This window comes from Morone saxatilis, unplaced genomic scaffold (genome assembly GCF_004916995.1).
Source record: "Morone saxatilis isolate NCDOM2014 unplaced genomic scaffold, NCSU_SB_2.0 Contig15, whole genome shotgun sequence".
NCBI classification, from domain to species: domain Eukaryota; kingdom Metazoa; phylum Chordata; class Actinopteri; family Moronidae; genus Morone; species Morone saxatilis.
This window is the reverse complement of record NW_023339707.1, coordinates 17,908,864-17,933,636: the sequence shown is the minus strand read 5'-3', so window position 1 is coordinate 17,933,636 and position 24,773 is coordinate 17,908,864. Positions and strand designations below refer to the sequence as shown.

Genomic DNA, 24,773 nt, shown 5'->3' with positions numbered 1-24,773 from the left:
CTGAGCTAACCGGGCACCCCTGATTTCATGCCTTGAAAAATATAATATGATTTGGTGAACTTAGTAGAGTAGATAATAAACAGTACTCACTGGTTTCTTTCCCACAATGAGCTTCTCAACCTTCTGCACCTGTGAGACGTGATCTTCGTTCGTCTTGAGCTCTCGCTTACGGATCCTCTCATAGATGCCCACCAGAGTCTCCCTAGGAATATCCTCCCCATCATCCACACCTGGCACACAGGGGAGAGCCAATTTACTTTACAATATACAGTCAAGGGCTTTATTAAAGGATTTTATTAAAACATCAGAACAGGATACATGGGAAAGGATTAATAAAATAAATTTCTTTTTCTGCAAAAAAGTCATTAATCTGCAAGTGACAAAATATGTCCTAGGATATATTATGTATGTAGCACATTTTAAAATATCAGTAAATATATGTTGTTCGAAAGCAGTGTATCCTTTCATATCAGTCATTGTTTTGCTACCTCTTAAATTCTTGATAAAGTCCTCCAGCTTCATTTTCCTTTCGGGCTTGACGTTGGGGCTGTACATGTCAGTGTTGAGGAGGATGATGGCAAATGCCAGGATGAAGATGGTGTCAGGGTTTCTAAACTGCCGCACCACGGTGGGGTTACAGATGCAGTAGCGCTGGCTAGAGAAATGAGACAGGAGAACAAAATCACCCATTTCAACTTACAGCCAAACTCTGATTACAAAACACGCACAAAAGAATTGCGCTCATGGTAAGGAAATGTTTTCAGCATAGAAGAAAACAGAAGTCACGTTGACCTGGTTCTCCTTATGTACCAATGATTATCTAGACAACACAGCTGTGAGGAAACCCAGCACCAATGACTTTCCAAATATCAATAAAAGTTAACATAAAATGCTTCCAGTGTTATGAGCACAAAGCATTCTTGTTTATTGCATATGCTGTTTGCCCCTTTTTTGGAAATGTGTATTCAGAAACTGTGTGGTGCAATGATCACCGCAGTTTATTAATTTTTCGCACAGGTTCCAGTAACCAACAGGCAACAGACAGTGTATTTAATGAATGTGCAAGTATGAACACAGCATCAGTGTTTTCTCTCCTGTCTTTCCTAAAACACAATCATTCATTGTAATAAATGGTGGCTCAGGATTGCTTTTTTCTCCCTCTGTTTTCTCTGTGCAATTATTCGTCTGTATCAATATGTGTAAATGCTATGTGTAAGTGTGTGATCTAACCTGAAGGCTTCGATGAGTCGCTCCACCTTCTGGGCCTCACCCTGAACACGGATGTGGTTCTGAAATTTCCTGAGAGCTTCGTCCAGCTCCATGCCCTGGAAGTCCATCTCATCTACCACACAGCTGGTACATAAGGGGACAGATGGAGACAGAATGAAATACAAACATGGAATTCAACAGTTTTTTTGCCCACCACCAACTCTTTTATATCTTACAGCGCTTAGTTGGCCTAGATTCTATCATGGAGGATATATATCAATATTTATGAAAGATGTTACTAGGGATTCTAGTTATATTTATGTCATGAGTCATTCTTAACACCTGGAGGCGCTTAATTAGTTGGGTTTGAGTGAGTTTTTGTGCCATGCTTGTTACTCTCTCATTTTGCTTTATTAATTATCTTTAGCAATGGTCCCAGTATTTTGGTACATACTGTCTTTTATTTGTTGTTCATATCTTAAGTTATAGTTTATTATGGAATCTGCACATGGACAAATCCTGGACTTCAGTATATTTACACTTAATTTTACACATTTTGATCTTTCCTTCACACTTTTATCCAATTATATATAGGTTTGGTTGGAGGGGGTGGAGTCATACTTACTCCAAGACATCTCTGTTGAACTGTTTCTGCCGGTTGCCCAGAAACTCTCCAATCATCTGCCTGCTGAGCCCCTTCCTCTGCAGCAGGAAGTGAGCCACACCAACTGGTGTGTCAGGGATAAATCCTCTCTCAGTCAGGTACTGGATGCCCTTCTCTGGCTTCCTGATAAATCCAAAATCCAAATTTTAAAAGCAGGTAAATTTAAAAACTGGTAAGAAAAATCTGCTACTACCTAAACTTGAATTCTGAGATAATACACATCACCAACTTCCTGAGGAAAGTTAGATCAGTGTTGTTTTTTCATAATGATCTATTAACTGTTGATACACTGATTGAATTTGATATTAATTCAGCTGATTATAGTTTATAGTACAACACACAGTGAGTGAATGGCTTCTCTAACATCATGTCCATTTGCTAGGCCCTTAATCACTGCAAACACTGGTCAAGCACCTGCTCCATCAGAGCTGAGTACCTACTTGTTGAAGAGATTCAGGCCGATGCGGTAGTATCTCTTGCGAATAACATCGTTACTGAAGATGGGCGAGTCCCAGCTGTTGCGAGTCTCTTTGTGATAAGTCTGCTTGCTGAGTGTTTGCTCTCGTAGGCTGTCTCTTGAAGAGGACTCGGAGCTGCAGTTGATGGTGTCATTGGAGTTGGATGTGCTATTGATGCTGTCGTTGTCCCCATCAGAGAAGTCAGATTCTGACTTACTCTGTCTGTTGGCTGAGCCGTTGATAGCTAAGTGGCTTTCCAGCTGGCGATGGCGGTGGCGCAGAGGTGCGTCATCGTCACGGGAGGAAGCTCGTGGTGGGGGTCCATGGGAAATGTGTTTAGGGCTTGCCTGGGATGATGTTACAATGTGGCCATGTGGTTCATACACAGGCGGTCGTTTGACAGAGCCACGGTCAGACCGGTCACTGAGCTCTACAGAGCTGTCACTAGGAGGTTCTATGGTCAATAAAGGAAGATGGTCCATTCTAAGTCGCTGCTCTTGGCACTCTAGAGAAGGAGTGCTGCGGCAGCTTGTGTCTGTGTCACGACCCTCATCTTTGGGGTCGACAGGCCAGTACTCCTGAGAGGAGTTGACTGACCGCAACCGCAAGTCTGATTCTGTGCTACAGGGCTGTTCCCCTGACCTCGACAGAGCCATAGAGGGGGACATGTCCTCCTCATCGATGAACAGAGTAACATCACTATAGGATGCCATCGTTTCATCATGCATTCGTCCAGCTGCCCTGCGGTGGGACTTCACCTGATAGGGCACTTCCCTCTCCACCTTAGAGCAGCCCATGGCTTCTGGGTCAGGACCCTCATCCCCCTGAAGGCTGCGACAGTTTAGTGCATCATCTATCGACTCAGCCAGAGATTTAACCTGCCTGGAAAAGGCATCCTCCAGCTCTGTGATGGCATCTGTCAGGTCACCCTGTGGGGTTGGGTGAGATGCCATGTTGGCCTGTTGGTGGACCTCTATATCTCCACATTCAGACTGCACCATGGACAGTGGGGTGCCATCCTCCGTCATGGACACCTGCCTCCCTTCAAAGTAGGAGCTGTGCACTTTCTCTGGGCCCTCAAATGAGAGCTGCATCCTCATGTTGGAGAGAACAATGCGTCTGGACATACGGTTCTCAGACATAGAGCTCCTGAGACGTTCAAAGTTCTTGTTCATCTGATACTGGCGGAAGGCTGTCTGGATGGTGCGGGCCGCATGCCGAGTTATGAATCGTCCACCATATTTACGCTCCAGCATCTCCACCTAGAGAGAATAGGGAGTAAATGTGAAACTGTGAAACAGTGCCACCAATTGAATTTTTAATTGGTTTTCTTAGCCATAGATGATTTCCAAAGTCATCATCCTGGATGCCACTGATAATTAGCTTTTTTTACAGTTGTTAGTGGTTCTGTGACAATCTAATAACAGCTTTTCCTGGTTTATTTGTACCAGTAATAATCTCACACAGCTGGGTTTCTGAGTAACCCACACACAATTCCTAAAGAAAAATAGCATGTGACATTTCTAATGATACAAGACCGTAAGAAACTTTGACCAACTCCAAAGCAAATTATTCCAAGCTACTTTGAAATACCTGTTTGTCCTGGAGGTCAGCAGAGAGCTCATAGCTCTCAGAGAGCGAGCGGGACCGCTTGATGGCCTCCTCCTCAGCCTGCTTACGGAGAATGGACTGCGAGTGCTGGAGCTTGGGCCGACGGGGTCTCTGAGGCCCAGGCTGGACTCCGTGGCTGTAAAGCGGGCTGTCAAATCGGTCAGGGCTGATGGCAGAGCCGTGAGTCACCGGGCCCTGGCCAAAACTGGCTCCACCATCCAGAGAAGGGCCACTCTCATTGGGCCGTCCATCCCCTTCCACACTGCAATACGAAAACAAAGGGATGGTTAGAGATTTCATCTTCTCGCTACAAAGATTAGTCAATGAAAATCCAATTTGTGAGTCAGAATGTGATTGAAGTATTATCAGGTTAATCGTAGCTGTCTTACTGATCCATCTTATGAAATGTCAGAGCAAAAAGTAGCTTAACTTCAGGGATTTATGGCCTAAGCTTTTCTAAAAGAAAGTCTTAATCAATAGTCTAGTCTCGGTAATGGAATATACAAACAAGTATGGCATGACAGAAGTGAACTGCAGAGTGTGTGTGTGTAAAAGAAGCAAACATGTAGGCATTTCTGGGACCTGCTGATTCTACAACTTAGTGATACACAAGATAACCCACATTATATTCATCTGTAAGCTGCCTAAAACTTATACATACATCTGTAATGACTACTGAAAATATACAGCCTGCCATCGATTTTGCTGTGCTACATTCAAAAAGTACAAATGCCACATAAACACTCTCTAAATATTAAAACACATTGAGTCATCCGTTGTCCTTGTGGAATTACCTCTTAGACAAATAGTGTGAAAAAAAAATAAGAGGTTACTCACTCACTCTTACATTCTGCCGTATTACAAGGTGACTGCTTATTGCGAAAAGACCGTCTATTTTCTATAAAATGCCAACTCTTCCTCCATATCTTGTCCACCATTCTTTCAGCCAAATGAAGTCCAGAGTACAAAGGATCCTCCAGGAAACTAAAGTTTATGCCACCTTAAGGACCAATCAGTGACCAATGGGAGTTACATCATGTTTGCCAGAGCGACAACACACTGTTCCAATACATGTTACAAAGTCCAGTTTAGAGTAGAATGACAAAGTAAATACAACCTCAGCGGTCCTTTAGGTCCTTAGAAATAGCCGATACGTGGGTGTATTAGGTGCCCACCTGCTCATTAACTAACATTACACTAACTAACATCTCTTCTCCTCCACGGTACAGTAAGTTCACTGTTCACTGGCAGCTTAACGTGTTTGAACTGTGACTTGACACACCCATATTGTGTACACAATCCACTTCCTTCTCAAGACAGCGAGCAACAACCAATGCTGAGTGAAAAAGTGGAACTGAAAATGGTCAAACGTTCAAACCACAGATGTATTTGTTCACCCTTTTTGTGTGTAAGAAAGGTTTTACTCTAAACTGAATACACTGAATCAAGATTTACTGCTTGGCAAGACTACTAAGCACAGCACACTGACTAATGTTTACAAGAGATGGTCATTCATGGTTCAATATAGCCTATCATTACTTTATGTCTAGTACAAAGTATGTCAGGTAAATATAAATTCAAAGCTTGCTGTAAGTGATTTCAACTAATACAACTGAGCAACTTTGCATATCTGCAAGGGTTTCAAGGACTTCTGCTTTTCAACCAAATACAAGTGTAGACTATTAAAACATGTTGGCCTGCTGTGGCTGCCAAACTACCACCAATTATTGTTAGACAGCATGAACAAAATATTTAGTCTGATTCCAATAGCTAAGATGGCGTTTGGATGCAACTGGAAATATTATTATGTCCTGAAGTAACACAGGTGTTCCCTTCCACCAAATGCTGAATCCCTGAGTGAATTCTTGTGCATCACATTAAGTGGCCTCCTTCCCTTCTGTCAGAGTGCAGATGACCCATTCAGGGTCAGCCAAGGCCACCATGACACAGGAAAACTTCATGGTGAAAAAAGGCTAACTGGCTCCCTTGTGGCAATATAGGTACACACAATGTTGAAGTGTGGACCAGCATACAACAACAGGGCCAAAAGAAAAGGCCTTTATACTGCTGGAACAACATAAAACCTTGCACAACACAGTGAAAATCATACTTCATTGCATAACCGCCACTGGGATGAATCTCCCCAACCATCTGTCGTGACAAACTGTGATGCTGTCATCCCTGGAGTTAAAAGTCACACCTTGCGTGCTGTCACAGCACCAGAATACAGCCGGTGATAATACTTGGTTTCATGATTTCTATATTAAATATATGATGATAATGGCATTTGGCCTCAGCCTCAGCTGAACTTTGTTTAGGGATAATAAGCAAATGCTGGTATGCTTACATACTAAACTAAGATGGTGAACAAGGTAAACATTAGAACTACTTAACATCAGCATGTTAGCATTGTCATTGAGACTAGGTAAGCATGCTAATGTTAGCATTTAGTTAAGATCACTAATGTGTACAGCCTCAGGAAGCTGCTAGCATGGCTGTAGACGCTTAGTTCCATTATGTTATGTTGTTTTGTTGCATTGTTTTCTACCATGCTATTTTGTAGGCAGTAATTGCCTTTCTATTGTTCTGCCTAATTGTGTAATTATTTATGAACCAAAATACATTTCAATTTCAATGTATTTAATATGACAATGTAACTGTGGGAATGAGAGTTGAGTCAACATTAAATAACTGAAAACACAATAAACTACAAGCTGCTTTTAATAGCTACTACAGTGGTCCTCTGGGGTGTGCTCTCTCACCCTGTCACTTCCAAACACAGTCAAGGACAAAGTCAAAATTACAGCTACAGCACTGGCTTTGCCTTTCCCCAACGGGACCTGGAGCCACCATCTTTCCTTCCATTTTGTTCTTTCTGCTTCACTTTCTACCGACCAAGCATCCAGACTGTGTGTGATTGCGGGTGTACAAAAAAAGGGAACAGGAGTAAGTGCTGCAGTACTTCTTGCTCTGAGGTCATTGAATACTCCACTGAGTGAGGTCAGTTGCTCATGATGGCGGGAAAAGGGGGAAAGGATGAGAGAGCAGCATTTTAAGAGCTTATGTTTTAAGCTATAATGGATGTTGAAGAAAAAAAAAACTACAACAGAGCAGGAAGTTGCATGACGTTATTCCAGAGAAGAAGCAGAAGCATGATTCAGACAAAATTCAAGTCTTGGTAACATTTATATCAACATGTTGTATGTGTAATGTAGGAGCATTGTAGAACCAATGTTGAAAGGTAAAGGATGAAGCAATGATGGTTGTCCCAGGACCACTCCCCGACAGTGACCGTACACTACCTGAAATATGATCTCACTACATTAGCAATGACTTCTCAACGGCGTCTGTCGCTCAGTCTGGCTCTTTATCCACCAGGAGCCCCCGTTAGTTCTGATGTAGGCATGGATAAGCATGTCAGCTCAGCTGGCAGTGATTTTCAGCCATGGGATCCAGGGATTTGGGGGGTGGGTTAGGGGGGCGGTCGACCATCTCTCTTTCTTTCCTTCTTCCCTCTCAACACATCCTGAACAAACAGGCCCAGACCCCTACCCAGGCCTCAACCCATTCCATCAGTCAGACCTGAGGGAGAAACATTCCTCCATCCCGGAAAAGAGGAGTCACATCTACAGGAGTTCTGGGAATAGAAGAAGGCTAATGAAGTGCAGGCTGGAGCTAAGGAGGAAGAGCAGGCGGCAGTGTGGAACTAACATGACTGCCAAACAAAGTCACAGAGACGACAGAGAAGTCTATAAAGTGCTATGTGCTTCTAATCAACTTCTAATTTTTGTTTTAAGATTAGTTTGTTTTTTTGCTCTTCTCATTCAATTGTGTACATAAAAGCCCCTGAAATGAGCATTACGCTAAATATTTATAGAAAAATCTTTCCACATGCAATGTTTCCACAACAGTACTCTGATTACTCCTCACCCACCGGTTTAGACTTTAGCCTTTGTGTAATTTTTTGTTATGTTTTTTCTCTTTTAAGTACATTTTATGCAGGTTATTTTTATTCTGCTAAGTTCTGCTTTGAAACATGGTATATAACTTATATATAATATATATATATAATATAACTTATTTTTGGCATAAACTCAATCTGATTTTTTAGAAACATTGATGTAAACACAAATTCCAGTTTCCAGCCTTTTTCAAGTTAAGGGATCAGAAAAAACTGAAAACACTGCAACATTTCTGCTGGGAAGGAAATCCTGTGTGAGCATACATATGCAAAAATCACCCTGAATAAAGTTAAGTAAAATCATGTATGTTAGAAAGTAGTGTTGCTGGATGAACTCGTTACACCATCTTGTATTGGCAATATACAATTGCAATGTCAACATGGTTGCTAAGGAAGTATGATGTGCTTGAAGGTTTATTTTTGTTCACAGTGGTGCACAAAAGACACATGGTGATGGAAATCTGATTCCATAGTAAACTTCCCTGGGGGGATTAAAATAAAATATGTGTAATAACACTAATGCAACACATGTAAATTCATTGTCATATTTCCTGCCTTAAAAAAAATATAGCCAGTGAACTAGTGAACTGACCCTATTAATCAAATTAAACAGCACATCCATATCACACCCATGTGTGCACTGACAACTTGTGCTCCAGACACAACAAAAACAGATGTTTTCTCTCCCTTCATATTAACTCAGAGAGCTCATAAATACAGATGCATGCACCAGCTCTCACAACACAGATGAGAGGGAATAGATTTTTCAGGTAAGAAGGAGACCACACAGTAACATATGAGTGAAGTCCAGCATTAAAAGGCATACCAGTAATTTCAACACTAATAACCGTAGTACTGGATGCTTTTGTAACAGCTATAAACAGACAGCTAGGAGCAGATTGGGGATTTATAGTATGACACAGCTGCAAACTTCAGAGCTGCACTGGCCAGCAGACTGACAGTATCGCTCTTGAGAGTTTGCAGTAGACAGTATATAGCCGGCTGGAGCCTCATAAGACTGGTGGTTGATAACTACTGTGAGTTGTATACTCCAGTTTGACAGCTTTAGGACCTGGGTGTTTGTACAAATTAGAAACTGTCATCTGGCATCTAATCCAACCAGAAACCAACAGTTTTGAATGTACTTGCATGTATCCACATGTACTATGGATATCGGAATGGCTTCTATCCACCCAAGTAATGTGCGAGCCAAAGGTTTTACGCTGATTGAGAACTCAAATCACAACCTATTGAGGCTAATCAGCAGGCACAACATTTTGATGAATAAATGACACCAGAGTTTTACGGCATAAAGCCTGCTAATTATTGATTGGTATGAACAGCGTTCGTCAAGTTGCACAGAGCTTCAGATTTTTCAAGATGATTTAAAATAAAAGCTTAATTAGCACAGCACAGATGCCGCAAATTAAAACATACTCCACTGCAAGCGCAATGAGTGGTTTGATGTTTTGTTTATGCCATCATTACTTACTAAAGTAATCAGAAATCAATACTATTCCCCCGGTTAACTGTCAAGCTTCATTCTGTCTGAATCAAGGCATCACTCCACCTCCCTCCTGTCAAGACTCATACAACAACAGCAACAACAGAGCCACTGTCGTGATCTTTCTGTAATGAATAATTAAACACACTACACTCAGCACCTGCCCTTGAAGATCCAGCTATGAAAAAACACACAGTCACGGCCAGTGAGCGGGAGGGCCACGACACACCACAGGAATGCCCTTCAGCCGAGCAGGGGGGTGGCAATCCAACTCACAGATGGATTCTTTACAGTGAGACTAAACACACCATGATAGCAACACGCATACGGTGACTCAGAGAGGGGACATGATCTGTTTTCCATTGTGAGGGAGTCAAAATTGAAATGGCAGACCCTGCTTTAAAATTCAGGATCTTCGTGACTTAGCTGGAAGCTTCACATTACTCCACCTTCTAGAGTGCATTATGTGAAATCACCAAAGAGACAGTTTGATTCAGCGTGAGAGACAAGACAACATGTCTCTCTGCTGTTTATTAAGTAAAACCTTATGAGCTCTCGCAACCTGGTGTAACCTCATCCAATGACAAAACACACACATGCACACGCACGCCCACACACGCACTAAAACAAACACATTTTACACTCTCCTATTACTCTTACCAGCCATTCAGCTCCAGTTCCAGCAGCGACTGGGTCTTCTCTGAGTTACACTGCAAACACCACATGCTGGCCAGCACTCACAAGACGATGTACTCCAAACATTAGCAGTCCCCCTCACCAGTCCCCATAACTGCCCAAAAGGTTTCTCTAAAAGACACACACATCTCAACTCCCATCTTCTATAGCTTGTGGCTCTTTACTCCTTGCAGAAGGTCCCATTGCTTTGCGTTGTGGAAGCAGCTCTCTTTGGATGAAAGGCGTAAATGGTCAGTGCTAAGTGGCAGTCTGTAATCTCTGACAGACAAATGGAGCTCTTTCTTTTTCTCTTTCTTCTTGTCTTGCGCCGGGCTGGTAGGAGTATAAGGGGGGCGGAGGCTGGGAGACAGGGGAGTGTGGGTTTTTGCCAGGCCCTGAGCAGTATGGAAGGGGGCGGGGTGCGAGGAAAGGGGTGTGTGAGAGTGGTGGCTCTGTAGCTGGGTAGAAAGAGAGAAAAGGGGATGAAATACCTCCTACACAACACTAATCATGCGAGGAAGGGATGCATAAATAACTCTGGATGTGGAAAAGAAAATTAGGGTTTTCTGTCATGTTATCAGAGAATGTGAAAACATATGAAAAGCCGAGCGCGAGACAGCGAGGGTCGAGAGATACAGCAAGGCATTAAAAGATCAGAGAGAACGGATGGGGAGAGAGTGACAGCTTGATCCAGTTAGGTGCTATAGGTCTAGTAGATAAGTAGCAAGGTGATGGAAAGGAGAAACAGGTAAAGGGACAATGTATGAGGAGACAGTGGCATAAAAGGAAGAAGATAGTGTCAGAGGAAACAGGGTTTGGAGTGTCTGAATGTCAGAGGTACCTTTTGTTAGCCTTTCTTTTTGCAGGAATGAAAAAAAGACTTGGTGGGTAGAGATGGCAAATACAAGAGAGCACCTCTATTAATAGAGCCTTTCAGGGTTGAAAAGTGACTGTTAACATGTGCACTAAGAAAAGAAGCAGAAAGGATTCTGTCTTTCTGCTGCGGAAAATCATAGTAGAGTAGAGGCTGCCCACCTCTAGCCCTTATCTTTTCAACCTCCTTTAAATCTGCATTCATTTTATTGATAATGCCATACTGCTAAAATGCCATCATTGCAAAGCTTCACAATCGCAGCAGACCCCAAGCTGATGGTGCCTCGTCTCCGGGCTTCCCAGCGTTGTTGAGACAGGCCAGTGACTAATCACCCCTCTGAGAGAAGGGGGTTGGGGTAAACAGCCCCCAAGTCAAAGATATTTTCTATATAATGACAACAGGCACAGGAAACAGAGGAGAATGGCTCCCACATGGAGCCAGTTTACAGGGACACAAATCATCTACACACACACACACACACCAGTCTCTGGAGGGAGATGTTGATGTCCTCTAATTACAAGCCTGAACCCCTAAAATGATCACCTTCTCTGGACTGTTTGGACTGTCTTCTGAGACTACAAACGGAGGATGCAGTACAAGAGACAAACCAAAACTAAAAGGAAAATGTATACATATCTTCACATGTGTTAAGGATCACAGCAGGGGATATGCACAGGCTTACTTGCAATGTGTTACTCAGGCAGAATCATTATGTGCAGAAAGGCAGACAGACAGTAACTAGCCAACTGATCTATTTCAGTTTGAGACCTTGGCCATGTACTCTGGTGACTACAGCTGTTAATGCCTTGTGGAGCTGCAGAGACTCCACTTACAGATCTCACCTATCATGCAATCTCACCACTCTTACAATAATCATTTTATTCCTGAGTGCCGGTAAACAAAACAAACCAAAAAGGGAGAAAAAGCTATTTAGGGCGTCCCTTTAATAAAACTGGCATTCTCGTTATTCTATCATTTTGTTTCACGTTATCATCCAAGAGGCACAGACGGAGGCAGGCATTTAGATTTTGAAATGTGTGCATGTTATCAGATATTAGCCCCAGTGCAGGCTTTGTTTTGCTGGCGGACCACAGGGAGTGGCTAACTAGAGTTTATTTGTTTGGGAATGAGATATGAAGCAATATCATGGTCTCATTTCGAAGGCAATCGTGTGATGCTTATAAGCCACAAGCGTGACATGATTGTTTCAGCATGAGGCTCAAGGGCAGCATCAGTTTTTACCATCAAGGAGAGCTCTGCTGATTCTAATTAGATAAATTCCAGGTAAAGTTGAGCTGTAAAAGTTTGCACAAACTTCAGGACACTTAGTGAGCCTGTGTAATTCTCTCTGTCTGCTTGCCTCTGCGTCTCGCTCTTCCTCCTCTAGAGTTACAGTCCAGTCTAGTCGTCCCGTCTGGTGAAGGCCCACTCCATCTCCTCCACAGCGCTCTGCTCCAGAATGATGTCATTGAGAATTCCAAGCTGAGGCCCACTTTCTGCTCATAAAACGCCATTTCTTCAACTCAATACATATGGTCTCTCTGCATTTCAGCTCCTACTCTATCATCACCCCCCCTTTAATTTTCACTGGCCTCCCTTCTTTTCCTCTTCCTTCTTGTTTCAGTGTAAGGAAAGTTAGATACATTACACATGGGACATGGCCAAAGAGGCATCCGCAGGTCAGCTACACACAAAGGCCTTTATCAGGTGCATTCCCACAGATATAGATGGTAAAATGGCAAATGGGCTGTATGTGTATAGCGCCTCTCAAAGCGCTTTTACAGTAGCAACCACAGTCACCCATTCACACACATTCATACAGTGATGGCAAACGCTTATCACAAACAAAAACTAATCCATTCATTCACATTCACACACACAGATGCACAGCACCGGGAGCAATTTGGGGTTCTGTGTCTTGCAGAAGGAAACTTTGACACGCAGGTGGAAGAGCCAGGGATCAAACTGCCAACGTTCCGATTAGTGGACGACCCGCTCTACCTCCTGAGCCACAGCTGCCCCATATAGCACCTGAATATTATCAGAGGAACAAAAAACTATTTTCCCTTTGCAAAGAGAATGAAACAAGACAGCAGAGAGGAAAAGACAGCAAAGGAAATGAGCAGAGCTTCCTGGAAACTTGGTCACAAGATTTTGGCACTGCATGCTCTGTCTACATGACATCATGCACCGTTTCTCATTATCTGCTTTTGCTGGATGCTGAATGACTGAGACCTGCGCTTAGAACGGAAAATAAAATGAAAACTCAGCCCTTGCCTGGTCTGGAAACAATTAGAACAGGGTGATGTCATAGTTTGATACAACAGCATACTAAATGAGATGTAGTGGCCCAGGATAGCTTTTTGAACACAGAGGACTTTGTATAGGAGGGGGGAAAAAAAACACAAAAAAGAAACACATTTTCACTGTAAATTCTTAGGAACAAAGAATTTTTGTGCGTAAGAAAGATCTGGCAGCAGATGTATAAATAGAGCTGAAATGAGAGTAATTAAAGGATATGCTGCCTCTGCTCATCACATCCTGGCAGCAAAGCTGGAGCAGATGTGTTGCCTGTGGGATCCTATGGGAATGATCAAAGATCATCAGTGGCAAGTGATGTCTGAGAGGATTTTCTCTTTTCTCCTGTTCATACATTACTTTGGAATTCCAATCCGGATAGAAACAATCTGTTTGTCCAGACACATGGAAACCTAAGGCTAAACTGAAGGAGATGGCTTCTGCGATTAGTTTTGTTGCGTCAAAACATTATTTCAAAGCAATGAAATGTCTTTTTGTTTTTTCGTGCTAGCAGCCCAGATACATTGACCCACAACTAGGACTGGGCGTAGAACCTCAGTACTTTTTTGGTACTGTCTGAAACATTTTGCAGCACCAAGTATCATAAGTTAACACTGAATGGTCAGGACTGAAAGCTTGTTAACTTATTCTTCAAATAAATAGTTTCAGTAGCGTCAGTCTTCTTATGCTATAAGCTGACCATCTCCTGGCAGTAGCTTTGCATTTAATGGAGAGACATAATAGTCTAAGAGAGGCAATGGTTTAAGAGAGCAACTTTATTAAGGTATCACATTTTTCCCGGTTTTAGACTGCACTTTATTTAGTCAACAATCCTGTACGGTTGGTTTGGTTAAGAGAGCATTTCAAATTGAGACATTGGCTTCCTTTGTTCAATAAAAAAGGTTTAAACATGAGAACCATGTTTCTATACCTAAAAATTGTTTTGTATCTGTTTTGAAACCCAGGTAAAGTATTTCCACTAGTAATTATACCCAGCCCGATCAAAAAACAGCATTAACGTGACATCTGGGCAGCTTACACTGCAAGAAGAATCCAGGTTTGCTGCTAAATCTTGTCTGGGTGGAGTTTTTCCTTGTTCTCTTAGTGTTTGCGTGGGTTTTCTCTGGTTTCCTCTCACATTCCAAAGACATATGCCCGTCAGGTGGGGTGGAGACTCGTGGGCATATAGTGACCTGTCTCTGGCATTTCTCTGCCATCCTCAAAATGACTGAGTGGGCAGAGAAAATGCATGAATAAAATGACACCCTTACGATGGAAACCAGGCAAACCTTTACTTTACAACTCAACCACATGTTTATACACTCCTTTCTGTGTATGCAGTTCTGTAAAAAATATATTTCATGGAACCGTGGCAAACGCAGGGCTCCAAAGCTGTACTTTTCCTGACTGCATGCATATGCTATCTCGCTCTCTCACTCTCTATAAAAGGCAGATAGAGGTCATGTATTGTGTACTTTTACCATTATTAGAGGCGGGCCCCGTTTGTCCATTTACAATATTTTCCTTTCACTTCACTCCATTACCAGATACCATATTTCTCTGAAGCTCTTCAAAGTAGCCCCACCCCAGCACAGAAACACTACAGCACAATTCTCCCCTGCTAAAAATAGACCCATGTGAGGTGACACGCTCTGGTAAACACTCTGTGAGGGAGACGAACAATGCTGTGAAGAACAAGAAGAAGAATGCACATTAAGACAAGAGAATGGCAACTGAATGCACTGCTGATTTCATCTCAGATCTCAGACATTGCAATCGGTCTGCAATGTCTGAGTGAAGCGTTTTTCAATGACACCATGAAATTTTGAGGTCAATTGGAGAACAGTGCAAGACTTAGACTGGTGTCTCCAGTAGTTAGTGCTCAGAGCGGCCCTGACTGTAAATGTGACAAAGGCCACTGTGTGTATAAATACACATGGTGGTCATGACGGACACAGGAGCGTGGCACCACAGCCAGACCGACAAAACAGGCCCGGCAGAGGACTTACACGATAAGAGCCATTCGACAGTGGGCTCTTAGAGTGACAGTGCCATCCACTGGTTAGAAATGATACTACATGCTCTCTTGAAGATGTACTCTAGGCCTGGAGGAAGACATGTGGCAGTGATGTCATTCAGGACGGCTGAGGTCATGGTGTTTGTAAGGGTTGCAAGTCGGCAGGGTGGCTGTGTTATTCAAAGGCACCAGGATGTAAAAAGATCAGCTTTTTCTGGTTCGGAGATGTTGGCGGGGACATGTAGGGGGGGTTGGTGCAATAATCTATTTGAGGCAGTGGCAGACTCACACCTGTCTCAAGTCGCATAGCGAAAGTCCTGTGGTTTACATTCACTCTGTGTCAGGAAAATGTGGCACAGCAAAGATGATCAGCATGTCTTACATCAATCCTCTTCATTCCCAGTTGTAAAGATTGCCTCCAAAAATAACAGAAAATAAGTTTTTCGTATTTTTTAACGCATTATTTTAATGCAAAAACTATATAAAATACTGTAGGAATTCAAATAACTATGTAGTGTGCCGTGTAAGCAATTGAAGATTCATGTGTGTACTAATTATTTAATTAACTGTTTTTCTTTTTTCAATCCCTGAACAGATAATGGAAATATGTAAATGTTAATGTACAAAAGTACTGCAAAAGCTTCAAATCTCTACTTTCGTTTCAATCATTTTTAAGCCACACAACCTTCCTAAAGCATCTGCCTCCCGGGCCTAATAGCACCATGGTGGCCAATCAATCATCAAACAGACTCCTGATTTGTATAACATCAGCCAAACACTTTTAAAATCATGTCTCTCCACTATCCTGCCTCCACAACTGATTTCCAGAAGCCATCCATCAACATAATCCAAGAGAATAATAAAAAAACACATATCTTTCTCTTGATATAAACCAGACTCAAATAGTTATCTGTGTGTGTGCTTGCACGTGCATGTGTGTGCATGTGTTTGTGTGCCTGCCACTGCAATCAATTTGGAGCCATGAGCCAAATGACATCATTGAACTGGGTAAATTGACTGGAAGGCTTACAATAATAATAATTGCTGTTTCAATCAGATTCCATTCATTGCCGACTGCATCAGTGATCAGATAAATAGCTGATGATCCTGAACATGTTGTGTTGCTCAATCATTCAAAACACTCACAATATTTCATTAGCAGTCAAGCATGAAAAATAGTGTTATGGTTTAGAGAGCTGATTGTAGTATAAACAAGTTTCTAGTAGACAAACAGATATGTTAATTGCATGGAAGGTTTTGAACTGATGTTAACTCTTATATTAGTGATTCAGCATCAACTATGCATACTTGTCTACATAACAGAAGCACAGCCAGCTACATGATATGCTGCCACAGATAAGGGATTAATGTTGAAGAGAAACAGATGAAGGGAGGAAACACAGATCCAAACCTCTACATTCCTATAACCCTCAGTCTGCTATGGCTTATATTCCACCAGTACTCACCTCTCCACACACAGTTGTCTAATCACTTTAGCAGTTTGCCTCGCTTTTCTTTCCTTCAGCCCTGCACTCCGCAGCCAGGACTCTCTAGCTACTTTATGCTGTGCTCTGCCACCCTTCCTTGGCAAAGGCAACTGTGCCTCTGTGGTATCCGAAGCCTACAGCAGAAACACTACGGCTATTGAGCCCCAAGGAGCGGCTCCCGGCTCGGCCGTCTACACTGGCACAGGCCATTGTTTGTGTTGGCACTGCGTATAAAGGCAGCCTTTCTCATGTCTGCTCCATCACGCCTTTCCAGTCTTTGATTAGGGAAAACACAGTCACTGAACAACAGGGGCTACCCTGTAGCCATGAGATGTGTCAATATGTCAGACTCTGCCAAATTATATTTGTTGTTTTCTTGTTGGGACCCACGAACCACAGTTATGACCCTGAGCCTCATAAAGAATTTCAACGTTTTCTTTCAGATTCTGTTCCACTTGGAAGTGAAAGTACAAAACATATTTCATTTTAATGGCCCTCATTAGGCTGACAGTGATAGAATCATTCAGGAAACACAATGTTATTTTAGGAGAAAGTGCCCAAAACGGGCAGACTAAATACAGATGTGGGTAAGTGAAGGCAGCTATGAGGATTATAAGTCACCTGCTGAAGACATAAAATTCACATCATAAATTTCAACATGGAAATACAAGTCATGACATAGAGGAGTACAGTACTCACTGTAAAGATAAATCTCATGTAAAGCTTAGTTCTCTCAAGTCAATTAATCACCTTAAACATAGCAGAAAGAATAGAAGAAATCCGACAACATAGATTAAACAATGAGAAGTATTTCTTATAGCACCGACAAGCAAATCTAAATGGATTTACTGTTGTTGTTCATCAAGTAAGAACTTGTGTCACTTTGTTCCTAAGACACAAGAGGTTTGACCAACAATGAAAGTCAGTAGCTGAGTGAAACTGCTGTGTCAGGATCCCATTTGTCAAAGGAAGTCCTGATGTTTTTTTTCCCCCATCAACTCTGCACATCCAAGCAGAAAACTACCAGACCAAGTCATCAAAGAATAAACATGAAAAAAACTCAAAAGATCAGTTTACATGTGATAAGAACTTCTCGCAGCCGCAATGAAAACTTGATCAGTTGTATTTAAATATTAATTGAAAGCCACAATTGAAAGCACCTCAACAATGAAAGCTGAATTAAAAGAGAAATAATTGATGATTCCTATCTCTCATGCTTATGTCTTCACTAGACATGTATATCAAGGTATCAGCAGGAGGAAAATGAGCCAAAACTAGAGTTTAGAAAAGAAAAACTACTAACTGGTCAGTGAATAATCTTTTTTCAAAGTAGCAAAGACAACCCAGGAAGCAATCAATCACAGAACAAAAGCACAGAGATAAAACAGTCATCTTCGATCTACGTTCCTTTTGCTCAGGAACGTAAAAGGAAGCCGAGGAAGCCTTTTGTGCTGAGAAATGGATTCATGTTGACATATTCCAGGGGAACAAGATATCCTGAGTGTGCAAGTTCCATTCATACCACATTTCCACAAGACCTGGTGGGTGCAAGTCAGCAGATCTTATATTTCAACATACGCCCCATTCAGGCAGGCTGGGTAGGACACGAGGTCTGCCTTTACAGAGCGATAGAGACATTTTGAGAATAACAAGCAGGCTCAAATTCTTGATAACAACCCCTTGAGGAGGGGTTACACAGCACCATGTTTATTGTTTCATTTCTCTCAATGCCTTCCATAACCTCCACTTGAGACAGTGCCAAGGCATTTACAAGAAAAGAAGGCTACACAGGGGCATATGGATTAATTCACCATCTCCATGACAAACTACCTGACAGCAGCTAATGTTGTTTGGCTTCCATTTAATTTACACACAACCAAAGCTTATTGGAAGCTTTCTAGCACACATTGGAAGTCAATAACGACACAAGTCCTACAGGGGCAAGTTAGAGAAGAGCCAGCCACCTGTATCATACATCAACATTAACACAAAGCCTTGCAACACACCAGCACAGATCAGAGGACTAAAAAAAGAGACAAATTCCTGTCGTTACAAAGGAATGGAGTTCAAATAGAGAGTAAATCTGTCTGCTACTATGGCTGTATCCTTGAAGGTTTGATGTACGCTCCATAAAACTTACTGTTTTATTGGCTAAAAGCACATCCCAGGTTTCTACAAGCTGCAGGGCACATTGATCTGTAGCCCCTCAATTACTTATTAGAGGCCCCAATCCCGGCTTTCTAAGCCCCCAGGATAGGAAACTGGGCCTCTATGCAGCTAATTCATTGCATCACAAAATGTAATCATCTGAGGGTATGTCAGTTTTAACAAAAGTGATTAAGATGTTGTCAGTATGAGCAATACAAAAAGCATTAAATACAAATGCGTTTGTATGACCAATGCTTGGTTTTCCATGATACACACTTCCAAAATAAATGGGCTTGGACGAGGATGTGGAAATATCAGATGGTAGAGAGGATGTTATTCTATCTTCCATTTTCTCGGATCCTACAACATTTGGCTGAGAAGTTGAAGGTGCAGCCAGGAGACTGTTGGGTTTTAACTTGTTGATTTGGGGTTCTTTTGACTGAATGAGGACAGGCCTAATTGTGTCATTTTAATCAACTGAACTTCCTAACAGCCTCACGTGTCCATCAAAAGCAGGAGGCTGTATCAATAGAAAGTATTTCTCACACCCACATGGTAATCTATGACTGACAGAAAAATCAACATAGGCCATATGAGAATGTTTTTTCTTTTGGTGGAGTCTATTTCCTCTAGCTGATCTTACAGTACAGTTACAGTCTGAATTCTGGGAGTTCACTTGGCCTTCAATTTTGTTCACATTTAATATATTGGCTTGGCAGAATTTCCTCAGTGGAAATAGGAATATTTTGTCAATGGGAAAGAGTAGTCTGACTCTGTTTTACATCTGGTCTACCTCAGATTATGAGCTGCTGATATTCGGCAGTTTTGAGTTTACGTCTTACTCAGGGTGACTTCTTGTATGAAAAGGGTGCAGTAATAAAGCAGGGTGGGAAATAAACTTTATCTACCACTGATAGATTCATGTTCAAATTCCCCAGCCACTTAATACTAAATCATTATTTTCTGCCTGAAATCTACCAGCCATGTGGCTGGTGCTAATTTTCCTCCCTGGTAATAAGATTACTATACAAAAGAACTCAAACAAACAAAGTATTATATATCAATTTAATGGCAAGAATCTGGAGCCACATAGGTGCATTTATTTAACAGAAGCCGGAGCCAACTAGGCTTGGCCTTAGATAGCAGGTTCCATTTACGATCCAGTTCCAGTTGGTAAAATGCCCAAATTTGCTAAGCTCAGAGTCTATTGAATATCTCTTTAATCTTACATCTTTCTTCCCTTTTTATTTAGTAAAAATGTACTGTAGGTCACAAAACATGCAGGTATTGCTAAATAGCAAATACAGCATGTACATAATACATCTTACATATCTCTCAGAATGTATTGAGTATTTAAACGTCAATGTTTTGAGTTTGAGTTTAGCTGCTAAATACTCCCCTATGTTCACCATCAACAACCTTGCCGGCCTGGCAATTGGTGCTGGGGAGGTAGCGTGCTTTTTTGTTAAAGCTTTTTTGCTTAAAACAGGTGCCTGCTGTGGATGAAAATTGTGTTGATGGGAGCAGTGAGTGTGAACCAAATTAGAAAATTTGCAGGCTGTAAAACCACAAGCTAAAAGAAGCTGAAAAGCTCTGTAGAGCTTAGTGGAACTGCTGGTGATAATTATCTGTTGGTTCATCACTTCAAGCAACCCCTCTGACATTGTCATAGTCATCTGATCCACTGTTAATATAAGGACATTACAGTTTTAAGTTATTCATGAGTGGTGTTTCTTACATAATCCAAACTTTTTTAATTACTTAAATGGATTTGATAAGTGTATTAAATATTGGATACACAAATACAAATAAAATACTAATAAAAAACTCCTAGCCTCCCTGGTAGGTATTAGTATAGTAGGTATTAGTTAACTTAACTACATAGAAACTTCCCTGCAAACACTCAGTTTGCAATAAATTGAAAGGACACAGTCCAGTCAGCCTTCCAAATATTCCCCCATCTCACCTGATCAACAAGCGCACTTTGTAAAGAAGGTCAATTGCCTCACTTAAACCTTTAACCGGTACATTGTACACCATACTACGCAGATGTTGCAGTGACAGCTGGGAGGAGCAGTTTCAGAGGGAGGGACATGGTGAGTCAGCAACACAGTAACATCCTCAAACCAACCCTGATAACAGGATGAGATCCTTTTCCTTGTATAACCAGTTCATGTGTTTGGAACTGAGCGAGAAGAGCTCAGTCATTGTTACTGCTTTGAGCTGCACAGGAGGGCCAGTGTGAGTGTGGCAGGTTCATTTTATTGTCTGTTGGACCTCCTGTTCAAGCACACAAACATCTGTTGAGCGTAAGGTTAAGATGCTTTTGGGAGATGCTTGCTCCTCAGCATTATGTTTAAGCAGGACACAATACAGAATACAGAATAATGAGCAGCAATACCCAGAAAAGCCAGTTCACTGTTTTTACGATTACTTCGCATTTACTGATGAAACACCAAGGAATTCTGTGTAATAAAAAAACGATTGAGATTCATAGCTGCTGCACTGTGCCTAATGATCCCAGAGGGGAAATCTGCCTTTTATTTGCTGTACCACAAAACGTAACTCAGCAACGTCCTGCACCAGGACAACAAGATAACAATACATGTGACTTGATGGAGTGTAAACACAGGGCAGAGAAAGACTGAGGGAAGGACAGAGAGGAAAGGGTGAGTTGCACGTGATAAAGAGAAAGAGTGCAAGGGGGGGCAAAGAAAAAGCAGTATGCATGCATTGAGTACAGTGCAGCTCTGTATTATCATCCTGCCATTCTCACGTACAGCATGACTGATGAGAGAGAAGCCGTCTCACGCTCAGTGCATCTAATAGGCTTTAATTATGTCCTCGCTAAGCCATCCATTCTGTTAACAGGTCTAATGAGAGCAGGTCTGGGTGGACTGTGGACACAAGCTCTTCATGAACAATTGGTGAAAACAGATAATCAGAGGTCCTGCTATAGGTTACATTGAAAAGATGTCAACAGGATGCTTGACATGAGTAGGACAATCAGCAGGAATGTGCTGCGAGTCAGAGAGATGTTGGGGATGGAAATGGGGGGCTTGGCCAGTTTAGAGGCACATAAATGAGAGAGATGGTAAAGGCCAAAGGGCCAAAAAACAACCTGTCGGAGTTTTGTGGTGTACACAGCAGCTGGCAACTCACACACGTTTGCTTAAATATAGAAAGCACCTTGATAAAGATCTATTTTGACTCTAAATAAGAGTCACAAATTAACACAAACTACTCTGCCTCCCTCCTGGCACTGTGCATCACTGTGTGACGTCAGACTACAGAGCGTTGGCTCCCCAGTGTACAACAACTCTATGTTACATACTTTCCAAAGAAATACGTTTACACATTCATCTATCCTTATTTTCTATTTATCCCTGCAACTAATTATTATTTTATATTGATTATGTTTTAGTAATTCTTTTGTCAATCAAATGTAAAAAAAAAGTGGAAAATGCACATCAAATTTCCCCAGAGCCCAAGGTGATGTCTTCACATTGCTTGTTATATCCCATAAAATTTGTAAAAGCCAAAGGTATTCAATTTACAATGATATAAAACAGAGAAAAGCAGGAAATCTTCACATTTGAGAAGCTGGAAACAGAGAATGTTTGGAATTTTTTCTTGATAAATGACATAAATTATCAAAATTGTTGGTAATTAATTTTCAGTAGCACTACTCTCATGCATGCGGCACACACCTGCAGGGTCTGACAATGTATACAGCTGCTGTCTCCACTCCTGAACCTATATGAACCTGCACTTCACAGCCAGAGAGATCACACACACACAGGGTAGAGCCCACCTACCTGCACACATCTGTGTCCGGGTTGGCCCGTACAGCATGAAACAAGATCCGGGCTTTGATGACAAATTGCTACAGCTTTTTACAGAAAGGTAAGGTGACCGTGGTTAGTGGAACGCTAGCAAGCTCTGTCAGGCACAGGAGACTGGAAACCTCCATCTGACTGATTTACTCTCCACTAATCAGCACATTCCCCTAAAACGTCAATGAAAAGAGGAGGCTCTCCTCACACAGAGCACCCTCCCCCTGCCTCACTTATCAGCCTCACTCAGCTGTGTCTCTCATAGACTCACTCTTTCTTTGAATCTCTCTCTTTCTTTCATTAGTCTATCTCTCGCTCTCTCTTTCCACCATCAGCTGTCCTATCGATCTCAGCCCCCCGAAATATGTCTCTACCCTCGTCTGTGGTCATTTATTCAGCTGCTGGTTCAGTGGGGACATGTCCGGAGCCTGTGTGTTGCAGCTCTGCAAGGTCACGGATTGTTTTTCTGTTTTTTTCTTTCCCTCCCTCTTCAGGACACATGGTGTTGCTAAAGGGGAAATCTGAGCTCTCAACCAGAACACATCCTCAGACAGTCCGGGGAAAAGCCAAAATATAGTTAGATAACAGGTCATCTCTTTATATATGAAGGGAAATCACAACACAATTCACATCCACACACAACACTGTTTAAAAAAATAGGGTTTGAGTTTTTTCATTTTTACTGCACATATTCTTCTTTTTCAGGAAAAAGTGTGAGAGTACAGGATGTGACTGTGGCATATAATGTGGGAGCTGATACTGTATCTGTAAGTAACACCGTTTAAGATTGCCATCCTGCAAACATCTCCCTCTCCACGTTTCCTCTGGTGTTGTGTCCTGCTCAGACCTGTTTTGTCCAGTTGGCCATAGCGGAAGAAAATATCTTAATACCCACAGAGCAAAGAGTAGACATTTTCAGTAATGAGCACACATTTTGTGTTGTTGCTTCCTAGCTAAAAATAAAACTGGCCAGATACTTTTTCTTTTTTGTTGCTCTACATATTTTCAAGAATAATTTAGGCCAGAAATCATAGGTTTGTGAGTCATTCCACTAAAAAATAATACTTTTGCTTCTCGGTAAAATCATTATTATATCAGAACTGTGTAAACCATGGCAGTAAATCTCTGTAGCATCTATCTGGGAGAAAAGCCAGAGAAACAGGCTTCAAGGCTGCAGCAGCCTCCGTGGGACTCCAGACAAGGCAAGAGCCCCCATCTGCCTTAATTTGTTCTCTCTCCACTCACCGATGGCTCACAGTTGAATTAAGGATTGCTCATTTATTTGACTTAAAATATCTCCCATTGTTTAATTACTCAGTTCTCTGCCCTTGAGTTACTCACAGCAGAATGCCTGAATCAATTGAATGTATGACCATTAACAGGGAGACAACTTTGATGGTTAACTTTGTCTGTTTCTTTCTAAAAAAAAATGCAGTCAAAGCCATGGACTATCCAAGCAGTGGGAGGAAGATTAACATAAAACCATTATCAAGTGGTCACATGAGGATTTTCTCAGGCCTCGAGGCTGATCTCTGTCCTGAACTCTCTCTACCAACAGATGGTGCTAGTGTACAGTCAATGCTGTACTAAGAGTGATGTAGGGTTTAGGGATATATGACTGATCAAAAGACTCCCACTCGTCTTTATCAAGAGGGGCAAGGAACAAGTTGATGTAAAGTAGAGCAGCAGTGGGAGGGTTACTGTTTTCAAAAGGGAGAAAATGTGCATGGAGAAAGGATTTAGAGCCAGGGCTACAGATAGTGAGGGAGAGAAACTTTATTCTATAGTTCCCGAGGGAGCTCATTTAAGCTGCAGGCAGACATGTTCGGATCTGTATGAGTAGACAGGTTTGATCTCTAAGATTCATTTGTCACTAGCCTTGAGTAGCCCTTATTTTGAAAGGAACTGTCTCCAGTCTGGGTAAAAAGCCTACAGCTGAAATAATAATAATAATAATAATAATAATAATAATAATAATAATAATAATATAACAAGTATTAGTGATAGTTATAAATAATTCAACTCATGTGC

The 24,773-nt window shown here is 41.8% G+C and overlaps 1 protein-coding gene across 5 annotated transcripts in view; it reads right to left on the bottom strand.

Annotated features, from left to right (window-relative positions):
* The window catches only part of LOC118324338 (IQ motif and SEC7 domain-containing protein 1-like), an 87,326-nt gene that overhangs the window by 10,003 nt on the left and 52,550 nt on the right, over positions 1–24,773 (bottom strand). For 2 of the 5 annotated variants that reach the window (XM_035656623.1, XM_035656626.1), the window contains exons 4-9: positions 3,925–4,204; positions 2,314–3,593; positions 1,835–1,996; positions 1,231–1,353; positions 489–655; positions 91–230 (exon numbers count right to left, since the gene is read on the bottom strand). In XM_035656623.1, coding sequence (XP_035512516.1) covers positions 91–230; positions 489–655; positions 1,231–1,353; positions 1,835–1,996; positions 2,314–3,593; positions 3,925–4,204 — 2,152 coding nt within the window. Of the gene's footprint in view, positions 1–90; positions 231–488; positions 656–1,230; positions 1,354–1,834; positions 1,997–2,313; positions 3,594–3,924; positions 4,205–4,779; positions 5,162–10,067; positions 10,474–16,737; positions 16,886–24,773 lie in introns of those variants that run through there. The other 3 variants (XM_035656627.1, XM_035656625.1, XM_035656624.1) reach the window with 3 other exon arrangements.